General features: G+C 42.8%; 1 protein-coding gene across 8 annotated transcripts in view; it reads right to left on the bottom strand.

Annotated features, from left to right (window-relative positions):
• rapgef2b (Rap guanine nucleotide exchange factor 2b) overlaps positions 1-25,694 on the bottom strand; it is a 61,441-nt gene that overhangs the window by 24,944 nt on the left and 10,803 nt on the right. For 5 of the 8 annotated variants that reach the window (XR_003890702.1, XR_003890703.1, XR_003890704.1 and 2 more), the window contains exons 2-6: positions 20,764-20,834; positions 19,354-19,410; positions 16,729-16,812; positions 11,044-11,119; positions 9,420-9,587 (exon numbers count right to left, since the gene is read on the bottom strand). Coding sequence is in view for 2 of the 8 variants with exons in the window: in XM_029846928.1 (XP_029702788.1) it covers positions 9,420-9,587; positions 11,044-11,119; positions 16,729-16,812; positions 19,354-19,410; positions 20,764-20,834 (456 nt within the window). In the remaining 6 variants the exon portion in view is untranslated. Of the gene's footprint in view, positions 1-1,243; positions 1,848-9,419; positions 9,588-11,043; positions 11,120-14,317; positions 14,546-16,728; positions 16,813-19,353; positions 19,411-20,763; positions 20,835-25,694 lie in introns of those variants that run through there. The other 3 variants (XR_003890705.1, XR_003890706.1, XR_003890707.1) reach the window with 3 other exon arrangements.

Genomic DNA, 25,694 nt, shown 5'->3' with positions numbered 1-25,694 from the left:
GTCCTATGATGAAATTGTAATAATTTAGTTGAGCAGAGTGGTTACTCTAGTTACTCTTCCTTTGTGATGGGCTTTACAGGTTGCAGGCAACTGTTAATGTCAGTAATTAATACATTTAATTGTATTTTTTTTTTAAAGTAGAACTAACAGTTACACTAGACAACCCATTCAAATGACTGATAAAGAATGATAAGAATGAAGTGTTTACTTTTGTATACTTTTAATACTTGATTTTAAAACAAGACCTTTTGATGTAATACTTTATGTAATTGTGATGTAAAATGTGAATTTTAGGTGGTCAATTTGAATTTAAACCCTTGCATTGCAGGCATTGGTGATGACTTTTGTGCAGCTCTTAGTATGCACCACCTGAGGAAACGAGGTGATATTTCCCATTAATAATGATGACACCTCGACATCATGACAATCACATCCTTCAAAGTCTGAGCTCTGCGGCCAGGAAAGTGATTTAAGGCTCTACGCCCAATGTGTATTCTCTGTGTGTGGTCCTGGGGTGAGAGTGATGCTACCGGGCTGACAGCTGATCAATCAGTTCACTGTTCAAGTGCAGATCAGCTGGGGCCTGGATCTGTCTGCTGGAGCCTGGATCTGTCTGCTGGAGCTGCTGACGCTCTCCATGGTGCTGGAGGCAGGCAGCGGCTGCGCGTCAAACGAAAACACCCAAATATACGAGCATGGGTGGGTCATTTAAGATGCATTCTGCACACTGATCTTGCCTCCCAAACGTTATATTTGAATGTCTTTATGACACCTAGGCTGGTCCGTTTAATGTCCACACAGACAGATCCAGCGTCACCTCAGCCGTCGTAAAACATAACGAGGGCAACGACGTCGCACATTTATTGACGATCTTTGCACGTACCGATATAAACGTTGTTTTCTTTCTTTTTTTTTGCTTTTAAACTGTATCTCAAGGCTCGTTTGTGCATCGGGGTTGTAACGCCAGTAGTGCTTTAAAAAAAAAAAAATCACGTGAGCGTGGAGCAGCCTGTGTGCGCGACTGACGAGCACATGGCGGCCGTTCGGCTCAACACACTGACACACATCGGGAGCAATAATTCCGTTTCAGGCGTGTCATGGGTATTATTCATCGGTAGATGCTCGACAGAAATCCGATGCGTGTCCATTACGGAGTCGTAATCATATCTAGCGCCTCATAAACGAGAAGCACCGGGAGAAAAAAAGATGGAGAGAGCGCGATGCGCCTAGATTGGCTACTTACCGGGGGTTTATCTTGCTGGCTTGGGACTCCATTGCTGTCTGATGCTGCTAATGGTTTCATAGTGAATAAATGTTCCCCAGGCTTAAATCTAACATCCCGGAGCTGCTCTACTCCTCACCGCGGACTCCCATCTCCCTCCCCTCCGTCGCTCCGGCAGCAGGCGGCGGCAGCTTGACAGCTTTTGTGGAGGTAGTAGCCGCTGCCGCTTCGCACGATTTAAATGCCTCAAAAATGACAGCTGCTGCCGCGTTTACGGCAGCCTTCCCAAAACAGTACGTCTAACAGAGGAGACGGAGACGGGAGGGGAGAAAATTGAGATCCTTTCATTCAAGTTGCGCTCTGGTCCGCGTACTTGACAGTCGCCTCTCCAAGCGTATCCGATAATTAAGGAGGGGGAAAGGCAAAAAAGAAGTGAAAAATGGCTGACAACACTTTCACGTTTGCTCACGCCACCTTATCTCGCCTTCTTCCCTCCCTCAGCCGAAAGCAAAGCTACACACGCGTAAACGCGCGCACACGCAAACGCCTTCATGCACCATTACGCTATTTGAAGACCGAGACGCCTGCAGCCTCCAGGCGAGGCAGTGTACGTTAAAGCCAGTGGTTTGTTTGTAATGGGGACGAAGATATGTGGATATATGTGTCAAAGGGTGGAGGAGGGGAGAGGGATCATGGAGGACGGTGAGAGGTTGGTGGGGGTGGGGGGGTGGGGGGTTAGGACCTCCTCCCTGCCAGACAGCGCTACTGGAAGAGCAGCCACACTGGCTGCCTCTCTGGAGTGGTGCAGATATGGAAATATGAGAAGGGTGGATGAGAAAATGTGCATGAGGGATAGAGAGATGAAACTGGATAACACAAAAAGGAAGGAGCTGTTATAAATGTGGAGTGGTGAGAGAGGAATATAGACGGATGGAATGATGGATGGAGCAGAGTGTGAGTAATGACATTATTGTGCACACTTCCGCATAGGACCGTGACTAAAGCTGGTTGCAATGGCAACAGCATTTCCTGGGAGGGAGAGAGAAGGAGGAGACAGCACTTCCTCTTGCCGGTGTGCCTGAAAGAAGTTCCAGGAACAGATTTTGGACAGGGAAGGAAAAGAGGCAGCTGGAGGTGGAGAACAGAAGGGAAAAGGGCAAACAGCACCAAAATAGAGACTAGCAGCAATGATGTCACTCTGTCACTGTCACTCAGTTGGAATAGCCATGGCAACTGGCTGAGCACAAGCACCCAGTCAGCCTCACATCCACCCAGCCCCCTACACACACCCCTCCAGGAGCTTTCAGTTGCTGTGGTGACGGAGGCAGCATGATGAAATTGGGGAAGGAAGGGGATGTGTGAGAGACTCCATCATCATACTACAATGAGCAGATGTCTCACCCACACATAAACAGCATGTATAAGCCTCCGTTTTATGAGCCAGACAGAGACATGCAGCACAGTGAGGCCTTTAGAGCCTCCATATACAAAGGTCCATATACAAATGTGACTGTGGAGATTGCAATTTTAAAAGGTTCTCTATTCGGCAACAGCCACGCTCCAGTTAATATCAACACAAGTAAATAAACAGCCATTCAGGTCAAAACACAAAGACTGAAATGACTTACCGTCCCCAAATCAAGCTGCTGTATTTTACATCCCATTGATGACTGTTGTTCCTTAAAAATACAAATATATATCTATATTGTTGAGATGTCACTGGTTTACCGACATCTTGTTCCACTTCTATAGTTTCATTATGTTTTTTATGAAAAAGAGACACAGAAGTCATTAGATCAGAATGATATCTGCAGCTCCAAAAGCTAGTTTATTTTAATTTTGGTTTTAGACTTCTCGTTTGTTGTTTTTGCTGTGCGTGAATCAATTTGATGGAAAAGAATTCACACACAAGAATACTGGTCTTCGTCCACTTTAGATGCTTATATGAAATCTGGATAAAGCCAATTTGTAGAATTTCAATGTAAAATTCAATTACCTGTGGGATTAAAAAAATGAATTTCAGTTGTAATAATAAAAACTTGGCTGCTTTATCCACAGAGAGGACCTGGGCAGCAGACAGCTTTGATGCTCTACAGTCAGGGTAATGGAGCATGTGTGTGTGTGTGTGTGTGTGTGTGGGGTGGGGGGGCTGGAGACCTGGGATGACATCACCTCCCTGCCCCGAGCCATGATGTAATGTATCACACAACAAAAAAGCTCAGGTGCTTTACTGCACAGCCTGATAATTAGCATCTCCAACAATCGCCAGGGGGAAAGAAGAGGGGCATCATTACATCACCGTGGCAACAGAGGATGTGCATGGGGAATACCAACCATTCCTGCCCAGCCCCCTTCGTTTAAAGCTTTCTAGGAACCAACAAGCCAGTTAATCATTTTTTTCTACTGACTAATCACAGCCTAAATGTAAAGGGACAGACACAGGGGAGCATTGATCTGCGGAGAGTGTGACACTGACTTGAAAAATGCCACTTGAGAATAACAATAATGCACTCGTGTTCAATTGCCGATAGTGCTAAATGCAGCGTTCAAAGAGGAGGAAGTGCTTCTTCTGCACACGTGTAAGCAGTCTGTGAACCCAGTAGGACTACAACCGCCCCTAAGGCAGACCATGTGATATTGTTTTGCTTGCTGATGCATAGCATTAGAGCCATAAAAGCCTAATTACACTGCTGGGTGACACACTCACGCAGACACATGACACACAAAGACAAGTGTTTCAAGGCTGATACTGCTTTTTAAGAAGCAATATCTTAAAGCGGTCTTCGCAACCACTTTAGCCAAGAAATCTGTCTTTCCACAATGTGCACTTATTTATCCAAAAGAACCACAAAAACATATTTTTTTTTAAAAAGCTTATCGGAACTTGGCTCTTCCATGTCGGTGAAAGAGCAGAAAAACCTAATGGCACAATGACAAAAACAGACTGGTGATGTTTTAGAAAAATCTTTAAGAATGACCTTTGGAATCCCTCAAAAGAGACTTGTGCTTTACAGCGTCACTATTTTAATTTAAATCATCTTTTCCCTACTTTGAATATGCACTGAAAAAACTAGAACACCCAAGTTAAGGGCCTCATTTACATGAAAACTGCACCTGTAGGAGAATAAGTCTCAAATGAAGACAGCTGTTTATCAGTAACCTAATGTTTCCGGATGAGATTACAGGCTAACCACGGAAGGAAACTTGTGAACTGGAAGCATTAAAATGGAACCAGAGGACAGAAATCAATGACAAGAAGCATGAACAGATCTACTTTATCTTCAGTGTCCTCATTTCTCTACATTCTATAGAGAGATGTAGAAATAAAGGAAATCCTTAAGCAAACAGAAGACATATTAAGGAATCACTTTTACAGAGATGCTAGCAGTTCACCACAAACATAAAAATGAAGCACATGTTTCACAGTTGTGGTTAGTTCTTGCTTCAACTACACATAAAAGTACCCTGGAGCCAGTACAGCCTGTCCTATAAAAACAGTCTATAAGAAAAATAGACAAATGGGAATATGTTCTCATATGTGTGCAATATGCATTATTTTAATGTATAAAACTAGATATGAGTTATTGACCAGATTAGACAAGAGAACTCCTCTGCAGGTAGAAAAAAGCATTACTCTTAAAACTCATTTTTTAAAAATGCATTAAATCAGTCTGAAATGTCTTAAGCTGTTAGCGATGCAAGCTCATATGGATATTGACATATTAATCCCAATCTGTGACACTTTGAATCCTGGGAATAACAGCCTTCTGTTCTTTTTTCTGTCAGAAAGCAAACCATTCAGTTTCGTTTTAAAGCTTAAAGCTTTAAAGCTGTTACCTTTGCAATGGCAGCTCAGTACCAGTCAAACACGTGGAACCTGATGTAACATTACAGGATAGCAGAATGTGAAAACCTCAAAATAATGGCCTATGGACCTTCAAAACGATTAGAATGCCATTTTAATGCATTTAAAATGTCTGATTCACCAGATTGTAATGAAATAACTACATGTTGCAGGCCTGAAGAGCAGCAGTAAATGATTTTGACAAGCACGCAGAAAAGCTGAATGCCCCACTGAGAGTAGGTGTACAATGAAACGCTTCTTTCACCACTGCAGCTCCTACACAATGAATATTCAGAGTGGAGGCTTTTGTATCTCTACATGGCTGAAGCAGAGCAGGTTGTCACAATGGACGCCTCTAAAAATAGGCGCTTGGCTTTTTCTGCCACCCAGAGCGGCAGGTTTGTTTTCTCCGCTCTTGAATTTTCTCCGGTCTTGCTGCTCGACACCCTGAGCGATGATCGTTTTAACCTCTTATGATACATCTCACCTTCGACGCAGCTGGGATCTTTTATGGAACACTATGTGATACATCCAGCTACGTTTGATGATGGTCACAGGCTATGCGCATAAAAGCAATGCCACAATTATGATCAATTCATTTCAAAACAGACAGAATTTGCTCCAACAGACATCCTTCAAAAGCGACACGCATCATGATAAGAGGATCAACCCAACCACGCCTTCAAAATAGAGAAAATAATCATTTGTAGGAACACAAGACAGTCATTATCAGGTAAAATGAAAGGAATTTCTAAAGGAATTCTACCAGGAGCTACAGATATGACAGATGGGACACAGACACATTTAAAACTCCCAGGAGAGACGCACACAAAACAGCTAGGATTGCATAAAACAGACAAACACACAGCACACAGCACATCATTAATACAGTACCTGGGGTTTATTGCATTTCTGGCAGCCAGGTTAAGGAGGAAAGCGGCAAATGGAAGCAGAGGAGATGAATGTTATCAAACACGCTACTTTCCAGTTGAGAATGTTAGAAACTGTAGATGAAAGCTGCACTGAGGTCTTAAAATGAAAGAGAGGCAGCAAATGTAGCAACATGACTGCAACTGGAACAACTTCATCCACTTGTACCAGGTGAGAAAGGAATCGCAAACCATACGGAGTTTGGACAATGCAACGCGGATGTGAATACAGCATATGAGCAGTTTTCTTGAAGCAATCACAGAAGTCACCAGATGAGTAAGCAGCCTCACTGTCAAGGACATTCCTGCACGATTGCTGATAGATCCGTTGGCTGTTGCAGGGATTAAACCTATGACCTTCTGATAACAGGGCAGCCCCACTAACCACCAGATTCCCTGGGCGGTGGAGAGGAGTAAAATCAGTATTGATTGTAGGTGTCCTGCTGCGTGTATAATTATAGATCAGCTGTGTGATGCCCTGAATGTCCATAGAAAAGAAATGAGCAGACCCAGAGGAGGAATATAACTAATTTCTTTAGAGAGTTGGAGCAGAGTCTGAAGAGAGGTGCAAAGCTATAAAAAGCAAAGCTATAGAGGGAGAGTAAATATTGATCCAATTCTTTAACCTTTGGAATATTTATTTAAGATATCATAAGTGAAATCAGCAGTCTAACATTCACTATATATCCTGTATATATGAATGGTATGAACTAAAAATGCCTGTGAAAAAGATTACCTAGAAAATCTTTGTGAGTGTGTGTGAGTGTGTGTGTGTGTGGTGAGTTGGCCACGCAGCACAGATTGCTGTTGATGTGGAAGAGACGACGTGTGTGAGATTACCAGGGAGAATATAGACAGATTAAACATATGTACATGTGCAGAGACAGAGATGCCAGAAATAACTGATGAGTGAGCCATTTTCCTTCTTATATGCTAAGGGTTTGATTTATTCCATATGAGGGTCTTACTCCTTCCTGCATCCTGTCTTATCAGGACAAATCCATAAGAAGATGAATTTACCAAGAGCTTAATCTATACAGCATTAAAATTCCTAAATCTGTGTCTGTGTGTGATGATGGCAATCGACACATCTCAAGCCACAGCTGTGGTTCTACCCAGGCCGTGTAAAGGAGAACGTTGGCTACCCTGCTCAAATAAAATGTGATAAAATTGCAAGGAACATTCTCATCTGAAATCCACCAGCATAGTGTCCTTCAGAGTAAACCCACAGTATTCTTACATACATTTGATGATAAAATCTTCAGTACTGGGTGTGAAAACTACTGCAGAGGTGGCGTAATGAATGTAAAGAAGAAGACTTTATTATTGTTATAAACCAGCAACTATTAACAAGAGTGCAAAAAAAGAGAAAACTCAAAATTCTATGCTGCATTAGGTTGGGAAATCCTTCAATAATGCTGGAAACTTATATAAATAATAAATCAGTATTTTTGGATGACATCACAAGAGTTTTGTTATTTATGTAGAAAAAGATATATGTATGCTACATTATGCCAGATAATAATCAGTCCCAGTGCAGATGATGCCTGTACTAGCTGCTGCAGAGTTGGGACCATGTGCATCATTTCCAGCGGGATTTCCAGCTCACTATAGTTATATTTGGCTGCTAAGCTATAGCCACTTAGTACGTCCGGTGTGTTGCTCGGTAACAACAGCTGCTCATTGCTGTGTCCGATGGTTCAGCCACACAGAAATCAGAAGCAACACAAATACGGTTTCAGACTTCAAATCCTAAACCCATGTTTTATGTGATGTTTATTAATTTGCTAATACAGTGTATAAAAACATGGCAGATCATTTTAACCTAAATGTTGTACCACCATTGATTATTCTTTAGCAAAAGTTGCATTTCTCCATCTCTATAATGAATTAGCATGTCTGGCCAAAATAATAGAAGAGTTATTGGTTGCTGAGGAATCGCAGCTTGTTTTTAATGCTTTTTTATATCGATTATGGTCAATGACGAAGCTAAAAAATGAAACCCGAGAGACGTTTTCTTTTATGCCAATTATTTCTGTCTTACCTCTAGTGTCTTCCAACGGCAGCCAAGTAAGTCTGAGTATTTCCCCGCATTTTAAATGCAAGAGATTAGCTTGCTGCGTCAGCTTAGCATCCAGGAGGATTCTGCCTTTCTGTAGCTCAGCTCCCGTGTTGGCAGCAGCAGTAGCAGGAGCGGGCAGTGCTAAGCTAGCTCTCTTCCCTACTGTAATTCTAAGTGCACTCATGCAGAGCCCATTTGGGACTGCTGGTTGTCATGGTACCCGCTCCATCCTTCCCACAGGAACACAACTCGAGCACAGAGAGTGAAGTGTGTGACAGGAGACGTCGGGCCATGAGAAAGTTCAGTGCAATGATTTAAAAGGCGAGGCTAAATTTAGCACACAGTGCATGGTAGAGTTTATCAGATTTTCCCTTTTAAAGTGTGATTGTTTTGTCACAAGAAGAGCTGGGTACACTGACAGAACCCCCGGGGGAGTTTTAAAAATGAAAGGAATGCGGTGAAATTGTGCAGAACAGGAAAATGGTTTGTAGCAATTGCATGCCAGGATATTGGGATCATTAATGTGAACATGTTTTGCTTCTTATTCCCAGGGAGATAAATCAGAGAGGAGAACTTCTAGTGCAGTGCTGTGGGTAACAGCATCCAAAGTCTAAGTCACTCCCATGGTTATAATCAATCATCTGTGTGTGTGTGTAATATATTACACCAAAAAATGTTTAATTAGGAGATGAACCATGCCAAAGTTTGAGTTTTAAAACTCATGAAAAAGCATCATTCTACAAAACACTTGTCTCGTTTGTTCAGTTTTCTATATTTTCCGACCTTTATTCATACAAAGTATGAAAAATTCTTTTACCTCACTAGTTTCTATGTAAGAATTCATATTGACTATAAATAAAATAGAATCTGATTAAATCTTTCCTGACACTGACAACACTACAGCGAGGAATGGATGCAGTAATAAAAAAATATTGTAACTACATTCAGACGCGCAGACAAACAAAGGTTTGAGACGCTGAGGAAAACTCCACTACAACAGATGCTCTGTGAACTATTTACTTTACCCACTACGATCTGCCAAAGCAGCAACTACTGCCAGAGAGTTTCATCTAGAAACATCACAACTAAAGCAAAGACAAGAGAGAGAAAAACTCAGCGCAAAGATTAGAAAAGCAAGGTGATAAAGAGCCTTCCCGAAGACACGAGAAATCAAAATAAGGCCTTCTAGAAAGCCCCACTAAGGCCATCAGAGCCAGTGATCGCTCAACTGCAGCACATATTTTCAACAAGAACGCACAACAGGTTGCAAAGAAAGCATGAAACAGAACGCAGCACTGAGCTGGGTTAGCGACCCACCGCGGCGACGATAAAAACAACGCCGTAGTGCACACTGCAACTCACCGTGTGGTACCCCCGGGCTATGGGTGGCTTTCCAGCGGGGTACGGATCCACGGTGTCGATGATCGTCTGCCTCTCCCCTTTCTGGTTAATCTTACGAAAACGGCGGCGGGACTGTCTGTGCGAAGCTTGCCGCTGAAAGTACTCCTCATTTTCATCCATATAGTCCACCTGGAATTGACAGGGAGGAAAGAAGTGACAGGGAGAGGGGAGTGACGATCTCTGTCTGCATTCCCACCCATTTCCAACCCCAGCATCCTCCAAAAGAAAACACTCATAGCAAAAGCCCCACCCTGCATTACTCCAGCTCCCATTCCCTCACCACCCGTCCCTCCCGTTGCATAAAAATAGAAACACGCGTAGGCTGCACTGTGCACATCTACGTCAAAGGGTTCTCACAAAACAAAACAAAAAAAAGAGGAAAAATGCAGGGATGAGTGAGGAATTTGGAGTGAGGGAGAGCGGGAGGAATGCAGAGAGAACTGACGGTTCATGAAATAAAAAGCAGATGGAGATCCCTTCTTCCTTATCTAAATATACAAATAACATACTGTGGTGGGATGATCCCATCTTTCTATTTATTATTCTGTGACATTATCCAGAGGAATGGCAATGGGAATTATGTTGCATCAAAATGGCAGAAAAGTCCAATTTTACACCGTTTTGCGAGTTCTGTGGGTAAAGACTATGGTGTGATAGCTGTGCATCAGGATGGATCATTAGGATGGATGGACTTCAATTTTGTTTGTGCTCATTTGCGACTTTGACTGAGGATTCACAGCTTACAGGGTGCAGCCTCAGGGATACTAAAATTTCCCTTTTGCCATACCGACTGCTGCCATGACAACAGCAGGGGAGTGCGGCGTTAGCAAGACATAAGTGTGATTGTGTGTCTAATCAGAGTACTGGGCCTATAGCACAGACGCTTGAGCTGATTTCACTTTCTTCTGAGATGTTAAATGACTGCTTGTATGTGAGTCTGCAGGTCTGTCTCTGTGCACGAGCGCACAGTGAGACTGACGTTTGGACAGACCAACAAAAAAAAATCAAAATGGTGAGATGCATTTCATTGTAAATTTGACAACATAAATTTACAGCCATTTGCAATTAATAGAACGGACTTTTTTTTGTCCCTCGTTGCATGCTTTTCCAGCAAAACCAGACTAAATGCGATGTGTAGGCCTCAGAGGGCTTCTGCTCAACAGATGATTGCATTGTGCCGCTGACTCCGGCTTCTTTGCCCCTCTGCGATGGGGAAGATTGGCTCCCAGCAACTTCTGTGAGCCAACATTTGATTTGCCATAAAATTGGGTCAGCACTTCAACCAGACTTGGACTTGTAAAAACCCACCAGACCCAGGCCCCGAGAAGATGTTTAATTACAGCTGTGATTGAGGATGGCGATGGAATGCCAATGGGGGCTCACACTGCTTACTACAAAAATCACAGGTCCAGCTCTGAACGTAGGCAATGAACGTTTAACGATCCACGTTGTGTTGAATCAACTTTCTAGTTTAAAATACTGTGGCTGTATCAGGTGAGGTCTGTTCAAAAGAAAACCTATTTTGTTCATGTTGTGTGGTGTGGAGCTGTGATCACAGGTTAAGAGTCTAAAAGCTGGGACTCACCACAATCATCTCTGAGGGTTCCAGGACGATGCACTCACATCCACGCCGCAGGCTGCCTGCTGACCGTTTGCCAAAACTGGAAAGAAACGCAAAAAGTCACATTAACAAAATGTTGAGTAAAAGATTAGACTGCCATTTATCAGAGAGAAGCTGTTTGTAGCCTTTCTGAGTTCTGATTTTCTCACCCCTAAGAGGATCAGTAAGTCTGTGCATCCACAGATAACCCAAATTTTAAACAGGCCGCATGGATCTTCTGTATGAAACATTGAACAGAGCAGAACGGAGCGGACAGTTCCCTGCTTGCATCTGGGACCACTCCCCACCGAAGGGAAAGACCCGCCTATGGAAAGGTCCACTTTCATGACATCACATTCTGTGGAGTCTGTCTCACCTCTGATGATGGGGGAAGGAGGGAATATTAAAAAGCAACACAGACCAGAAGGTCTCACACGAGTCCAGGAGCCATGGAAACTCTGAGCACGTAGAGCTCCAAGTTTGAGGTTTGAAGAAAGCAGCTGTTGTCAAGCAACTCGGTGCAGATGCACAAGGACCTCTTTGTTATTTTATCAGCGTTTTTTTTCAGCAGACAGCATAGAATGAGTTGGTGTTCCGACTGTTTTGCAAGATAAATCCAAGTGAGCCTATCAGAACAAGTCACAGTGGAGACTGTACGCCTGACTTGTGTCGCACGTGTTCGACTGAATTATTTAGGCTGTCAAGTTTGGAGTTTCTCAGAGAAGCAGAACAGCTCTCTTTAAACTTTCATTGAGTCCAGGTGGCCTTAAAGCAAAAATGATAAAAGAAAAAACACAAACAATACTGTCTACTCCCTGTATATATACAGTACAACTATAGCGGGTACCACTTTGAAGCTTATTTCACTTATAAGTTCCATCGTTTTTTTTTGGTTTAAGTTCAATGAGGAGCAATGTTTGTGTGGGGTGACATGTAAGCTGTGAATGGGGAAACTTATCAGTTCAGCAACGGCAGACCCTGAACACATCACGACCTAAATGATTTTAAGGTAAAGTTTGTGGTTAAGTTGACCAGACTGGAAAAAAAAAAAAGACCAGTCAGCTGCAGAGCGGGCGATACTAATACTGCCAGTTTGGCAACGAGTAAATAATTGCCTGCTTTGCTTTTCTCTTTCTGCTGCCTTTCACAGACAAGCCTTTGTTGGGTTTTGTGTCTTTTCCTCTTTTGTCAGCCATTCTGGTGTTTCTCTGCTAGTGTGGCAAATTAACAGCACTAGTTTGTTGATGTTTTGATGCCTCCTGCAGAGCTTGTCAAGTGATTCCGAATAATACGCGAAGAAAAGGAAAACATGCAATTAAAGTCCACAATGAAACATTGTTAGTGACGGACCGACGTCAGTGTCAACGGTTACCCGAGCACCGCTGTGACATGCCTTGATAAAACACTTTACATGCATTTTTACCCACTTGCAAAGGACAACTGTTTTACTTCTCTTACAGCATATTGACTTCTCAGCTGGGCAGCAGCCCCGTCGAAAGGAATGAGGGCTTTTGATCTGGTTTCACAGACATTTGGAGTCAGTAGCAGCTCTGATCTCTTTAGCTCCCCTTGGCCAGCTCCGCTGTGGAAAAGTGAGTAGCGGTTCTACCTATTACGCATCACAAAACCTGCAAGGCCACTAAAAGTGAACACCAAAGTGATGCGTTCACTCATGCCGTTCTGTTCCTGACAGCGGTAATCCAATCCATGATTTTGCTCAAGGCAAATGCTACTGGCAATGGGAGATATTAAAGAAGGGATTATGGAAGTGGAAAATGAGGGGGTGGGAGGGATTTTCAACACAAAAGTGTCTTGTTTGGAGATTAAAGACTAGTCCGAAAAAATATTAAGTGCAAAATGCCCAGCGGGGGAAAGTGTGTAATATTCTAAAGACAAAGCAAACTAAAATCTTGCCAAAGTGAAGTTTAGTTTTCTTGTTATCGCAGTTAAATACTTTATCTAGCCTGTCTTAAAATAGGACTTGAACTTTTTAAATGTGTACATTAAGACCTGTTGCTTACAGGTGCAGATAGACGTTTTTAAATCAAGTGAGCCCCTTTAATTTCAACACCATGATTTACAAAGAATAGCTGTCATTGCACGATGGTTCCCCATTTTCCTGGACTTGGCATTGTGTCCGAGTTTATCTCCATTTCAAGTTAAACCCTGAAGCTCTCTCTGAGCCGACAGACTGACATCTTCCCCTGCATCCGTCACCCTGTACTCACCCCCAAGCTTGTTACAAAACAAGCTTGTGCGTCTGGAATGTCAATCCACACGCCTCGCCAGTCTTTCACTCAGCTTCGTAAGCCTGGCAGGCGACCACCGAAATTCTCCCAACCATTCTGTTGTCGGACTGAAGCAGCGCAGAGACTAATCTGCTCCGCTAGCTGAGCTGCGCTGCGCTGGTTGGTGCAGGCTGGTTGAACCGTGACAGTGGGAGAGCCTCTGCTCACACTGTTAAACCATTTAACCGAGTAAATGGTGAGAAGGCACGACTTTACAAACCCACCAGACCCTTAGGAAGGGCGAAGATTAAACTCTGCGGTTATGCAAGACGTCAACAAAAGGAGGGAAGTGGAGGTCAGCAGAAGGAGAGGAGGGTGGTCTAAGCTTAAAGGTCTGTTATTTCAGAGAAGTTTGAAGCGTTGAGCAACATCATCTGAGCCACGCTCGCTCATCCAACCACCGTGCACTCAGCAAAGATAAACAGAATTCCTGGTAGTAACAGTGTGCCCCTGCCAAACACATTACCAAGACCTCTACCGCACCACGACTGAAATAGACACATCAATGCCAAGAATGTGGAATCAACTCATGACTTTTGCTTCCCTAAATATAACGTCACAGACATCGTAATGGCAGAGAGAACAGGGCATCACTGAAATAACAACGTTAAGGAGAAATAGACGAAGCTTGCTGCTCCAAACCTTCAATTTAAGACCTATCAATCAATCAGGAATCAATCAATTCCATCATCTACTCACACACATTAATCTCACAGCAGGACAACTGGCTTTGTTTGAGTTCAAAAGTTTTACGAACCCTAAACTATTGGCAGCCCTCCTGCTCGCCAACCAATCCAAAATAACATCAAAGTCATGCTTCACATTCCAAACTTGAAGGTTTTACAGCGCGCAGCTCCAAGGTTGGAAAAATATCAGACTTTTTTATTACAACCAAACACACGGCAGTCTCTTGGCAGAGCTCTGGTGAGTCATATGCAGGAGTCAAGTGCTGCTGGAATGTGGCTACTCACCCCCAAAGATCTGAAAACTGCTCCCAGAGTGATCCCAAGACCTGATAACAGGATCCTGCTTTCCTCAAACTGCCTTTAGTCCAACGCTAATTGAACACGATTGTTCCGAAACCCAAAATGATAGTGTGATTGTGGCATATCGTCCTGCGTACAAACCTGCTCTGTGGCCAGAGTTCTGTGAGAATGTGAGTGTGTGGACAGTTTGTGTGGATCAGCCTGTGCCCGACCGATCTGCCCTCTCTCTCCCTCCCTCCCTCCCTCCCTCCCTAATGCAGCGTGTTGACTGAATCCAGCATTCCAGCGTACAACTCACTTCCTGTTACACATGAGCAGGAGGGTGGGGTGTGTCAGTCTACTCTTGAATAGATGTGGAAAGATGTCTGCACCTTATGTCATATGATTATTAGTCATAAATTCATTGAAAAGAAAAAAAAAAACCACTTCTGTTTAAATGCATGGTGTCAACTAGTTTTGTTCTCATGAATCAATTTTTCTTTATATTTTGTACCCCAGGATGGTCAGGATGGTGTACGGAGCATAACATTTTCATATTATTTTATTAACTTTTAAACAATCTTTATATTACAATAACTAATAAATAGATAATAAAATTACTTTTATTTAAAAGAATTAGACCACACTTTACAGTTAAGACCTGAATTTGCACAATTTACGATGTGTCACCATATGAGTTTGTCATTTATAGTCAAGGATCTGGTAAATCTGCCCAGACTGCTGACTGTCAAGAAATGATTTGAACACTAATTACATTTTACGGCAGCAGTAAACGGTCCCACACATCTGCTAACTACCTGCTGTTAAGCAAGTGACTCCCATAATGTCCTGGCAGCAGTAAACTGACGGTAATGAGGATGTGGTTAGAATAACTTCTACAATAGCCTCCCAGCTGATATCTGAGTCCAGTGCAAATAAATCTATTCATTTAGCTCAAGTGTCTCCCCTATTAATCATTTTTAAATATATGGTATAGTTTATTTAAGCATCTGCATATGGTTTCAGGAAATATTGCACTAAAAAACTGACACAACACACTGTACAGGTCAGTATTTCTAATTTCTAATTTCTGTATTTCAGTTTACATTGACCATTGGCTGGAATAGAGCAGAGGGCTCCAGCTTCTTTAGTACATTGACCCGACTACACTTCCCATGGAAGTATGGGGGGGGTTCTTTCTCTCAGAAGACAAGGATGGAGACGTATCAGGTTCTTAACCTTGTTGCCAGTCCCGATATATGCAGACATTTCTGGACAGGAACTGTCTGAAACCTAATTCCACCGCGTCTTTAAAAGCCTCAGGAATCCCCACTAGACTCCATTCAGTTCTTTATGTCACAAGAAATTTCCTGTCTGACTTCTCTTTTTTATGCGTACAACCTTTTTTTTAATCTTTCAGATGGATTACATCGAGCTAATGCACTGCGCAGTGACACTGCCAGGGCTAACAGCAGAGCATTCAACTGGCAGTCTTAAAGGAGGATGAGAAACATGTTTTAACTGTTTCCTATTTGTTCTCCTGTTAGTTTAATGAGTGAGAAACACAATCTTCACTTAAAACAGAGTTAATTCCTTCGGTCCAGTTGCTCATGTTCAGGGACTGGAAATTTGTCCTTGTTGGTTTCCTCATTAATCTCTAGTTGTTAGCATACAGAGATTGAAATAAGATGTAAAATAAGTGTTGTTTATGGAACACAGAAGTCTCAGGAAGGAGAAAAGCTGTTCTTTTTGGGCATCAACTCTCACCTGCCCATTTCGGGAAATCTGCCAATATCACATACACATCCCCACCATGTAAAACTAAATTTAGGATACTTGCAACACATTTCCAAACAAGTTTTTCCAATTCTAAATGCCTCTGGCATTCATGTGAATCCACCAAATGACCGCTGCTGACCCTACTGTACTGCTGGGGAGCTCCTCTCCATTAGCTGCACTGACAGCCTGGAACTTTGAGTGGTTGTAGGTGTTTGTTATGCAAGGCCAAGGGATGAAATGATCATTGTTTTCCAGACGCCCACGGAGGCAGCTCATGTAATGGGTCCACTTGTGAAATCATAGCATTTTAACATTTAAGTGTTGGCTTCAAAGGTGGCGATCATAACAGATGGCGAGGACAACAAGTTTGAGCCTTCTGAAGGTGTCGTAGTTAAATATGGCGGCGGCTCCTGTGAAATCTCCCGTCTCCACCATTCTTTATTCAACTACCCCCCCCCACCCCCACCTTTTTTTTTTTCCTTGGACACAGTTTGATGAAATGAGTCAAGATTGGCTTTGTTCTTTTAATTCAGGAATAACTTTCAATCTTTTTTGTGCTGGAAATAGCTTCAAACAAATACATTGTATGGCCAAGGGCTACCGACTTTCTCCTGAAGCAAAATGTTTGCTGATCTCACCTGCTTCTGGGCAGGAACATGGACTCTTTGATGAAGACGGAGCCAGACAACAGGATGTACCAACAACTTCCAATGTCATCGGGGCTAAAAGAGAGAAAAGAGAAAAGGGGTCTTTATTGGACACACAGCCTCAATATACTGTTAGACTTTCAAACTGTAATAACCTTAATCAATTTTACACTAAAAATCATATTTTGGCACAGGTGTATTTTTAGAAGAGTTCAGGTAATTCACCATACTGAGGAAACACTCATACAAGAGGTGAGTAAGAGGAAGAGTTCACAGTAGGTCACTGCTTTAAAAATCCCGGGAAAGGGAGAAAGACGAGAAAAGACTGTTGAAGATGGAGTGAACTACAAATGAACTGAGGAATTATGTCTCATCCACCCACACCCATGGCATTGCTGAAACACACAGACAAGGAAATTAGACAGTGCAGACAGCAAACCCTGGCTGCCCCCTGGATGATAGGAGCCGTCAAGTTCTGAGGCGCAACACAAGTGGTAAACACAAACACGGACACACCCAGCGTTACACAACACATCAGGGTCTTTCTGATAAAAAATATCCAGCAACAGAGAATCATTTAAACCTCTTCGTGACCTCCAACCACCTCCTGCTAAGCACATCACAGGAATGGCAAGTGCAGAAATGCTCAATTTTTAATCGCACGTGTACATAGTTGCATTAGAAAAAACAGAAAAACATGCATGGGGGAGCAGGAGGAGGATAAAGAGAAAAAATATCTCTGAGACTTGTGTAGAGTAACAACTTGACTGAACTGGGTCATAAGTACTGGAAGGAATCATCAGCCACCAAAACCCTTCAGGAAGCCTTGAACAGGAAGCGCTGGAAAGGGGTAAAAGGATATGGAAAGGCAACGCCACTCAATTTAGGGACTCTGCTCAATCCAGAAGATGAAATGTTTTCTTTGAAATTCCGTTTCATAATGAATTCAGTCAATTAAGTCACTGCACTTGAGCTCTTGCCATGTTTGCAGGGTTGGTGCCTTTTAATACCCCCCCCTTCCCCCACACACACACACACACACACACACACACATGCTGTGTGGTTTCCAACCATTTCAGCCTCAGATCATTTCTGTTTTGGATCATCCACAGAGTCTGCACTGCCAGGGTTCTGGCATCAGAATACCTCCACACACTAATCACTCTGAGTAATTAGACATTCTGACAGACATTTTGGATCTAAATTGCATATTTTCTGTGCTCCCATATTTACTGAAATACAAAAGTACACACAGGAGGAGACACAGTGGTGCCCCATCCTCTCACTGCTTTTCTTTACATACCTTGTTGTGGCATCATTTCTAAAAGCAAACAACTTGTAGTGTGACAGAGGACAAGAGCTTATAGAGAGGAGGCATTTTCCAACAGCAATATGAGAGGATCACAGTTACGGTTCAGCAAACTGGTCGGGATTTTATATTCGTTAACAGCTGAAAGACTCCGATAATATCATCGGTGTAGAGCTGCTTATTGATGGAAAAATAGCAAAACACCTCTGAAGTGTACACTTGTAAACAGTGAGTGAGAGTCGAAGGTCAGGGAGTTGAATTAAAACTGGATGACCAGAACTAGCTGACGCTCCTCAGCCACTGTGAAAAATGCCCAGTCAGTCGTCATCTTCGGGGGACTTTAGCACTCTAATCTCTCAACCGTTAATCCTGAGGGGTTCAGGCTCTCCCAGCATGGGATGTTTTCATGAGATACTGAGTATAAGTCTGCATGAGTACGTCAGCAATCCGGACTGTGAAGGAATAAACTACATTTATAAGCAATGCTCCTACCATGACACTGGAACTCTGCTATTCCAAGTCATAACATTACAGTGCTATAATGCAGATTATGAATATGTCACATCCCTCCTCCATTTATGGGAGTTAATCTTGTGTTGATCATAAAAATCAATGTAGCTATACTAAAAGCATCTTTCATCTTGAAGGACTTTAAGAGAATGAATTAACTTTTACAGCAGGTAAAAAATAAAGCCAAACTTTAAGGACACGACATTTAAATCACCCCACGGAATTTTAGACCGCTTGTTTCCCATCATATCATCACTGCTGCTGTTAAAGGTGGGAAAATGTACCAGGACAAGCTGTTGAAAGCTTGTACTTTCACAACAGAAGCCTGATTAGGATCTTGCCATGGAGAAAATTCGATCTAATTTGCTGCTGTTTAACATTCATTTGTTATCTGCAGAGGCAGACGTACACAGGTTTATACTTGCGTGCATTAATCATCACTCACGCACAAAGGATGTGCAAAGATTAATTAACTACGCCTTGAAATTTGAACTAAAATAAGAAATACCTGCTGAGATTCTGTTGTTTTAGCTTGGGGTGAATTTTAAAAAAAACCCTGTCTAAATTTATATCTCAGGGGTTGAGGATAGCAACAATACTATTTGATGTGAAGTTGAAATGTACAGTTGGATGAGACATTTATTTTTATCTAAGACGTCGAGGTTGCCGGTACTGCGGACCAAAATGCTTGGGCTCGTCAACAATGTGTGACATCCCAAATCAGCCTTACACAAGGATTTGGAAGCTGGTGGAATGTAGGTGTTGCTCTAAATGTTTCAAATGATCGCAATACTTACTAGTAGAGCACTTCATTGGCCTCGTGTCGTTCGTAACGCACCGTCTCACACATTATTCTGTAAAGACACAAGACAGAAGAGTGCCGGTCAAAACAGCGTAAGCTAAAATACCCACCCTTTGATTTATAAATAATGTTATAAAAGGGAAAAAGATCAAGACATGGGCTAAATAAATGAACAAATTATTAAATACTACAAGAACACTGGCCTTATGTATCAGAGTTTGTTCTATTGTCACATTTGGTCTTTGTTCTGTTCTCATACAAGGTTACGGTGTTTATTGGCAGTGACAGTTATCTTGTAAAAACAGGGATTGTTTCCTTATTGTGAGTGTTGTTGATCTTGTTTATGACTCCAGATAACTGACATGCCTTTATTGAGATAATCAGCATTTTTGAATAATGAGGATTAACACATTTGATTTGTCCAACTGTGGTCGATTCTCTCCTTAAACTAGCTGAAGGCTTGCACTGCCCTCCGCAAGATTTAGTGGAAAAAAGTAAAAGTGTCTGCTGCTATGAGATACTGTCTCAGTCAGAGTGTGTCAACACCACATGCAGGAAACGGTAGCAAACAGTAGCTGATCAAAACACAAAAATAGCTGCAGGTGGCCGTCGTGTTCTTTTCCATCAGACAAAAAGTGAAAAGGAGATGGTTATTGTGAAAACAATCAAGAAAAAAAGCAGCCAACTGGCTCAGATTAAATGAAAATCCTGTATCACAACCCCATGGTTACTGGCAATTATGGCTGGAAAAAGTTATGTTTTGCTCCATGGGACCGGGGGGGACATTCCTCAGGATCCAAACAGGCACGGGGGGACGGGGCTACTGTCGGGTGGGAGGCCTCAGAGGGGTCATACTGTGGAATGTTCTAGCTCACGGGTCACGTACTGCTACACTGTTCTGTCGCCAGTAAAATCCATATATACACATGCACAGGAGGCACGTTGGAAACACGCCTGTGACACCTGAACGAATCGTATGAAAGTCAGAAAAGACTGGAAGCGGTGCCAGGAGAGAAAAAGGCTGCATGATGCACATGGGTGCACACTGAAACTTGGTTATTTGTGTTTCGCTTGTATCTGCCACATGCTGTCATTTTCTGATTTCCACTTTTGAGGGCAACAAACAGTCTTGCTGTGTTTAGTGAAGTATTCTGTTTTACAGTCTGGAGAGTCAACACTGTTAAAATTCATGTGGCATGAAAAATTACAATATCATCTTGAAACGGGAAGCTACGTTTCAGTCACACACGCATTTTATGTGGACAGAATTCATTTCTAGTGAGTGAAATGGCTGCCAGGGTGCTGTTAACATAAAAAATGGCTTCTCCCATCATTTGGCAGCGCTGTACTTGAAGACGTGCTTACAATAATCAACTTTAAATAAGCAACATGGGTAAACGCTGACCTCAGTTGATGTTCCCTCAGGTTAGACAAGGCCTCCATCCCGTGGAGATAGGAGTAGACAATCTCCAGGTCCTGAGAAACAAAGAAAGCTGTTAGAAAAGGGTGCCAAGAGCTGTATGTGACAATGCAAACACTTTCTCCTCATCGTTCAATGAATGAACACATTTCTACATTGCTCAATAATGGTTTCTGACTCTGACTTTGCTCACAACAGAGAATTTATCACGATGATTGGTGTGACCGAGCACTGTAGCAGAAGGCAATAAAACACCTCGCAAAGGAAAATAAATAAATAAAAACACCGAAGTATACTGCACAGGCCTGAACACGAACTCCCCTTTCAATTATTTCATCAAGTGACCCAGTAAGCGACTCTCGGATTGTTTGGATCGAATCCAAACCAGAGGTGAGACAAAGCTGCCCTCTGCGAGAGCTGGCAGCTGCCACAGCTACTCACTGTGTGCTCGTGCACGCTGGGACACTGGCAGTGTGTCTGTCCATGTGTGTGTGTGTGTGCACGAGGCTGCTGCATGCAGCTACTGGGAGGTTTCTGTGAGCGGCCACTGGAGGTAAATAAGAGGAGGGACAACAGGGACTGTGTGTTATGACCCCTCCAGACACACACACAAACCACACACAATGGTCGGTCTGTCTCCTGGTATTCCAGAGCAGTAATCATAAGCTTATAAATGCTAACCATGAAAGTTGGGCTCATGTTGGTGACACTGGAACGCTGCAAAAATTGAAAAAATTAAAAATAAATAAATAAAAAACACCTTTTGGCACAATTGGGATATTATCATTGCAATTAATGATTCAAATATACATTTTGACAAGTTGATATCAAGCCTCCTTTTTGCAATATGTGAAGAAAAAAAAAATCTCATCGGAAAAGAATGTCTCATCTCGTTTGCTGAAAAGAAAGAACTGCCTGTTGTAGCCAAATACAACTGTGCGTTGTATGGGAGGCAGCTTTAAATTACTCAGCTGCAACTAAGTCATTGCTGTTACCACTCTTGGGCCATAGTTTAGCAAGGTAAGTGTTCCAGGGAAGAGATAAATGCTCAGGAAAACTCAGGAAAAGTAAGAGTTAAGATGACTGAAAGAAATTACACTACAAAATTTAAATAAGATACTCACAAATGTGAAATAAAAGCATTTTTAACAACTACAAAAATGCCTCCTTCACAGTAATGAGTTTGACCAAAAGTTATGATTTTAAACTGTTAAGAAAATACCCCCAAAATGTTCCACATACTTGGAACAATACAGACTGATCTGGGTCCGTTACCAAACTGTTGGCAGCTATGCAAGTACATGTTTTCCTTGAGGTCATTTTTTGGGTTTGGTCGTGATGAAGTGCACAAAAAATGGTCTCCAGCTTGGGAATGGCCGGTCCTGTTACATCACCCAACAATGTCCTCATTAACCGTGTCATGGCGATGCTGGAGCCCGTGTTCAGCGGTGCAGCAGGCGCCGCAGCCCAGGCACACACCGCCACCTGCCGAGCGACTTCAGAATTACAACCTGAATCGGAATTAAAAACGCTCCTTGTCACAGATTTTATGATTTTTTTAAAGGTAAAAAAATCATTTTTGAAATAAAGGGAGTAGTAGAAGAGACAGATACGTCCAACATTACCACTGGATACAAGCAAACATATATACCAATAAAGACATCTACGTTCTCAATATGTTTAGTTTGCCAAAAAATAAAAAATAAAAATAGAACCCCAAACCTTTAAAACAAACCTTCCTGGGCACCAGTTTAACCAATAAAACAGACCATCCACCACTAGGTGGCGGTGTTGTGGCTTTATTTTTTCCTTCATCAAACAGTTACATCACTGGACAAAACAGCGCCTCTCTCTAGCAGTTTCACGAGAAGCAATGCGCCAAACCGTCAATTGTGGCTTCAGTCTTAAATATTTCGGATTGACTGTATGGAAGGAATGTAAGGGACCCCATCTTTTCCACTCCCTGGACCCTTCACTTTTTCTCCCACTGGTCTCATTGTGGATGGAGCCACACACACATTAAGCACAAAGTGCTTGGGGGGAAAGAGTACTGCCTGGACAAAACCTTAAAATCACAATACTCTTCACAATTTCAGGGCAGTATCGGGGGCGTTTCTGTTAATCTGCGAGTCTGAAACTGCTTCCTGCGTGTCATGCCCACTGTGTATGCAAACTCACTCTTCCTTTCAGCTTTTATAATGAAATTCAAGACGTCCAGATTCTGTCTCATCGAGGCTCCCTTCTTAGATTTGAAATGTAATCCTTCCAGGAATCAGTGAAGTAAGAACATACCGCAAACGCAGGCATTAATAAAGAAAAACTGTAGATGGGTTGATTGCGCAAAGCTATCACATTCCTGGCATACCACTCGCAGCACATCATGTCAGCAGAAGGTCGTGATGCAGCGCTATATGTCACTGCTTTACACCTTTGAGGGATTGAAGCTATAAAATGCAGCCAAACAAGTGGAGGCATTTCCTCTCCTGGATACACACTGAACAATAGCACGCCTTGTCTTTCCTACTCGGGCCGTGCAATACACATCTGCGCGCACACACGGACACACACCAAAGGTCTAAGGCATCCTCTGTTTTTCCACCTATTATGTCCAGGCCCTGGGGGAGAGGGTGCAGTGTCGGACTGGTGCCGGAGTGTTGAGTGGCAAAGTATTTAGTGAGCGAGGAAGTGGTGAGGTTTCTCACGTCACATGAGGTGATTTTTCAGAAATCAGAATGTTGTTGGTTTAGTCGCATTGGAGGTTTCTGATGGAAACCAGGAAACAAATGGGCAATGTTTGCTATCTTCATGGGAGAAAAAACACAGCTCTTGAATCATTGTAATCAAGTCATCTGATCTGACCGAGAAAGAACAAGTCAAATCCCCATAGAAGGTCTTTAACACGATCGTTTTCTTTCAGTTCCACGGCCCAACCCGCCGTCATCCAGGTTCTAAAACATCTCTGCTTTCCTTATCTCTTCAACTGTGGCATCTGTTTGCTAGATAGGAAGCCTTCCTCTGATCGGGCCCTTTCATTGTGGTGCAAGTGGTGAATCCATCTATTCATTTGGGCTCTGGCTGAGGGCAGATAGCAGAGCTCTGCAGGCGTCTGTCACCCGCTGAGGACAAACATCCCAGAGAGCCATCAAAAACAAAGGGACAGGGTGGACGAGGCCCTTCAGTCACCCTCAAAGCCTTTCTGCTGACCAAGACATAACCATGGTTACCTGGAGATGATCAAACTTTCTACGCATTCTCCAATTTAAGAAAATCAAACATCTGAATATTGCAAACAACCTAAATTACAATGATTTCAACTTGAAAAAGATTGAATGAAATTCTTCCCAACATCCAGGAGTTTCGTCCAGCTATGGCTATGGAGACAATAGTCAAAACAGGACAAGAAGACAGAGAAACCAGCGGTGCGATCAGCGCTGCCAGGCAGAAGAATGTCTGGAAGAGCTTTGACATTAAGCTACTTCTCGCCGAGAAGCTGTGGAATCTGGCAGATTTGGAATCTTCCCTCAGTCCTGAGGAACAGTTGAGCGGGCTTCTGCTCTGGCGGTTAGTTAATATGGATAAAATGTGACACACTTTCCATCACCAGCCATATTTCAGAACCTCCAGACTTTCCGTGCGCGAGTCTATTAACACCAACAATTGGTCATAAACTCCCGACAAGGATTTGTGTTCTAATCAAAGTCTTGAGTTGCTGCCGGTTGCAAGAAACACCCTGTAGTCAACTCACTGCACCATCAGTGTCAGACTCGGCTCCTGATCCTGGCAGTCAAAGATGGAACGGCTGCGCTAACCGGGGCAGCGTGCTTGGGGATTTGTTGTTCTGTTGCAGTTGCAAAAAGCAGAAATTAAAGCGTATAACTAAGGAGCACGTATGACCTACTTTTGTAACCATTTCTCAGTTGTCACGGCAACCTTTTAACATACTTTCACCTCTGAAGTTTATGGAATTTAGCGCCAAAACAAACCACCGGTGATGCAGCGTGCACATGTCATCAGAGGCATAAATCAAGAATTTCATCAGGAGTTTCAAACTCTTTATCGGCATCATTTAGACACTGTAGCTGCACACAAGAAATGTTTTGCCCGATCTACCAGCCGCCTTTTGCCCAGCGAGGCATCAATATGCTTAGATCCCATTACGGTGACAGTGGAGGGAACGTTTTATGTGACAGGCCAGAGAGGAGACTGCATTCCTCAGATAACACCAACTGGCTCACTGTCCACACCAGGAAACACAGGAGGGCTCAACAAGCCATCTGAGATGTGCCCAACCCCCAACAGCATGCTAACCTCAGAAAGGTTATAAGTGGACAAGTCACAAGACAACACTTTGCCTTCTTCCCCATTTAATTCATAGTTTAATATAGGCCACAGTTGTTTTTCTGTCATTAAAATGGGAATGTGACCTTTACTCATTACTGGACTTTTGTTTACCTTATGTGAAAGTTAGCACTAATAGCTTTTGTTAATTAATGAAGAGACTAAACCAAGTGAAACAGAATGTCAAAGCTGCCTAAATTCACCTGACAGTAGATCAAACCTGCAGTAAACTGGGGTGCGCCGTGGCTCATTAGCTACAAACCACTAAAAGTCGCTTCCATTGCAAATATCCATAAAGGTAATGAGGGGAACAGAGGCGTCGTACTGAACTTTAATGTGACCTTCTTTAAAATTAAATGCCAGTCCTGTCAAAATTTACTGTTCAATAAAGTGACTATCACAGCAGCAGAGAGTGAATAACCATTTAAGAGTGTTGAGGTTGGAGGATGAGGAACTAAACGGCCTGTAGCGTCGTAACGAGGTACACGGGCCACCGGGAGTCAGGTGGCCGCTGTTGAAGGTTGGAAGGTCACGTTGCCTCTGGTACACAATCTAGTAATGAAAATATATTGCATTAT

Source organism: Takifugu rubripes, chromosome 14, assembly GCF_901000725.2.
Source record: "Takifugu rubripes chromosome 14, fTakRub1.2, whole genome shotgun sequence".
Classification (NCBI taxonomy): domain Eukaryota; kingdom Metazoa; phylum Chordata; class Actinopteri; order Tetraodontiformes; family Tetraodontidae; genus Takifugu; species Takifugu rubripes.
Note: the sequence above shows the minus strand (reverse complement) of the source record. Positions and strands in the feature narration are given on the sequence as shown.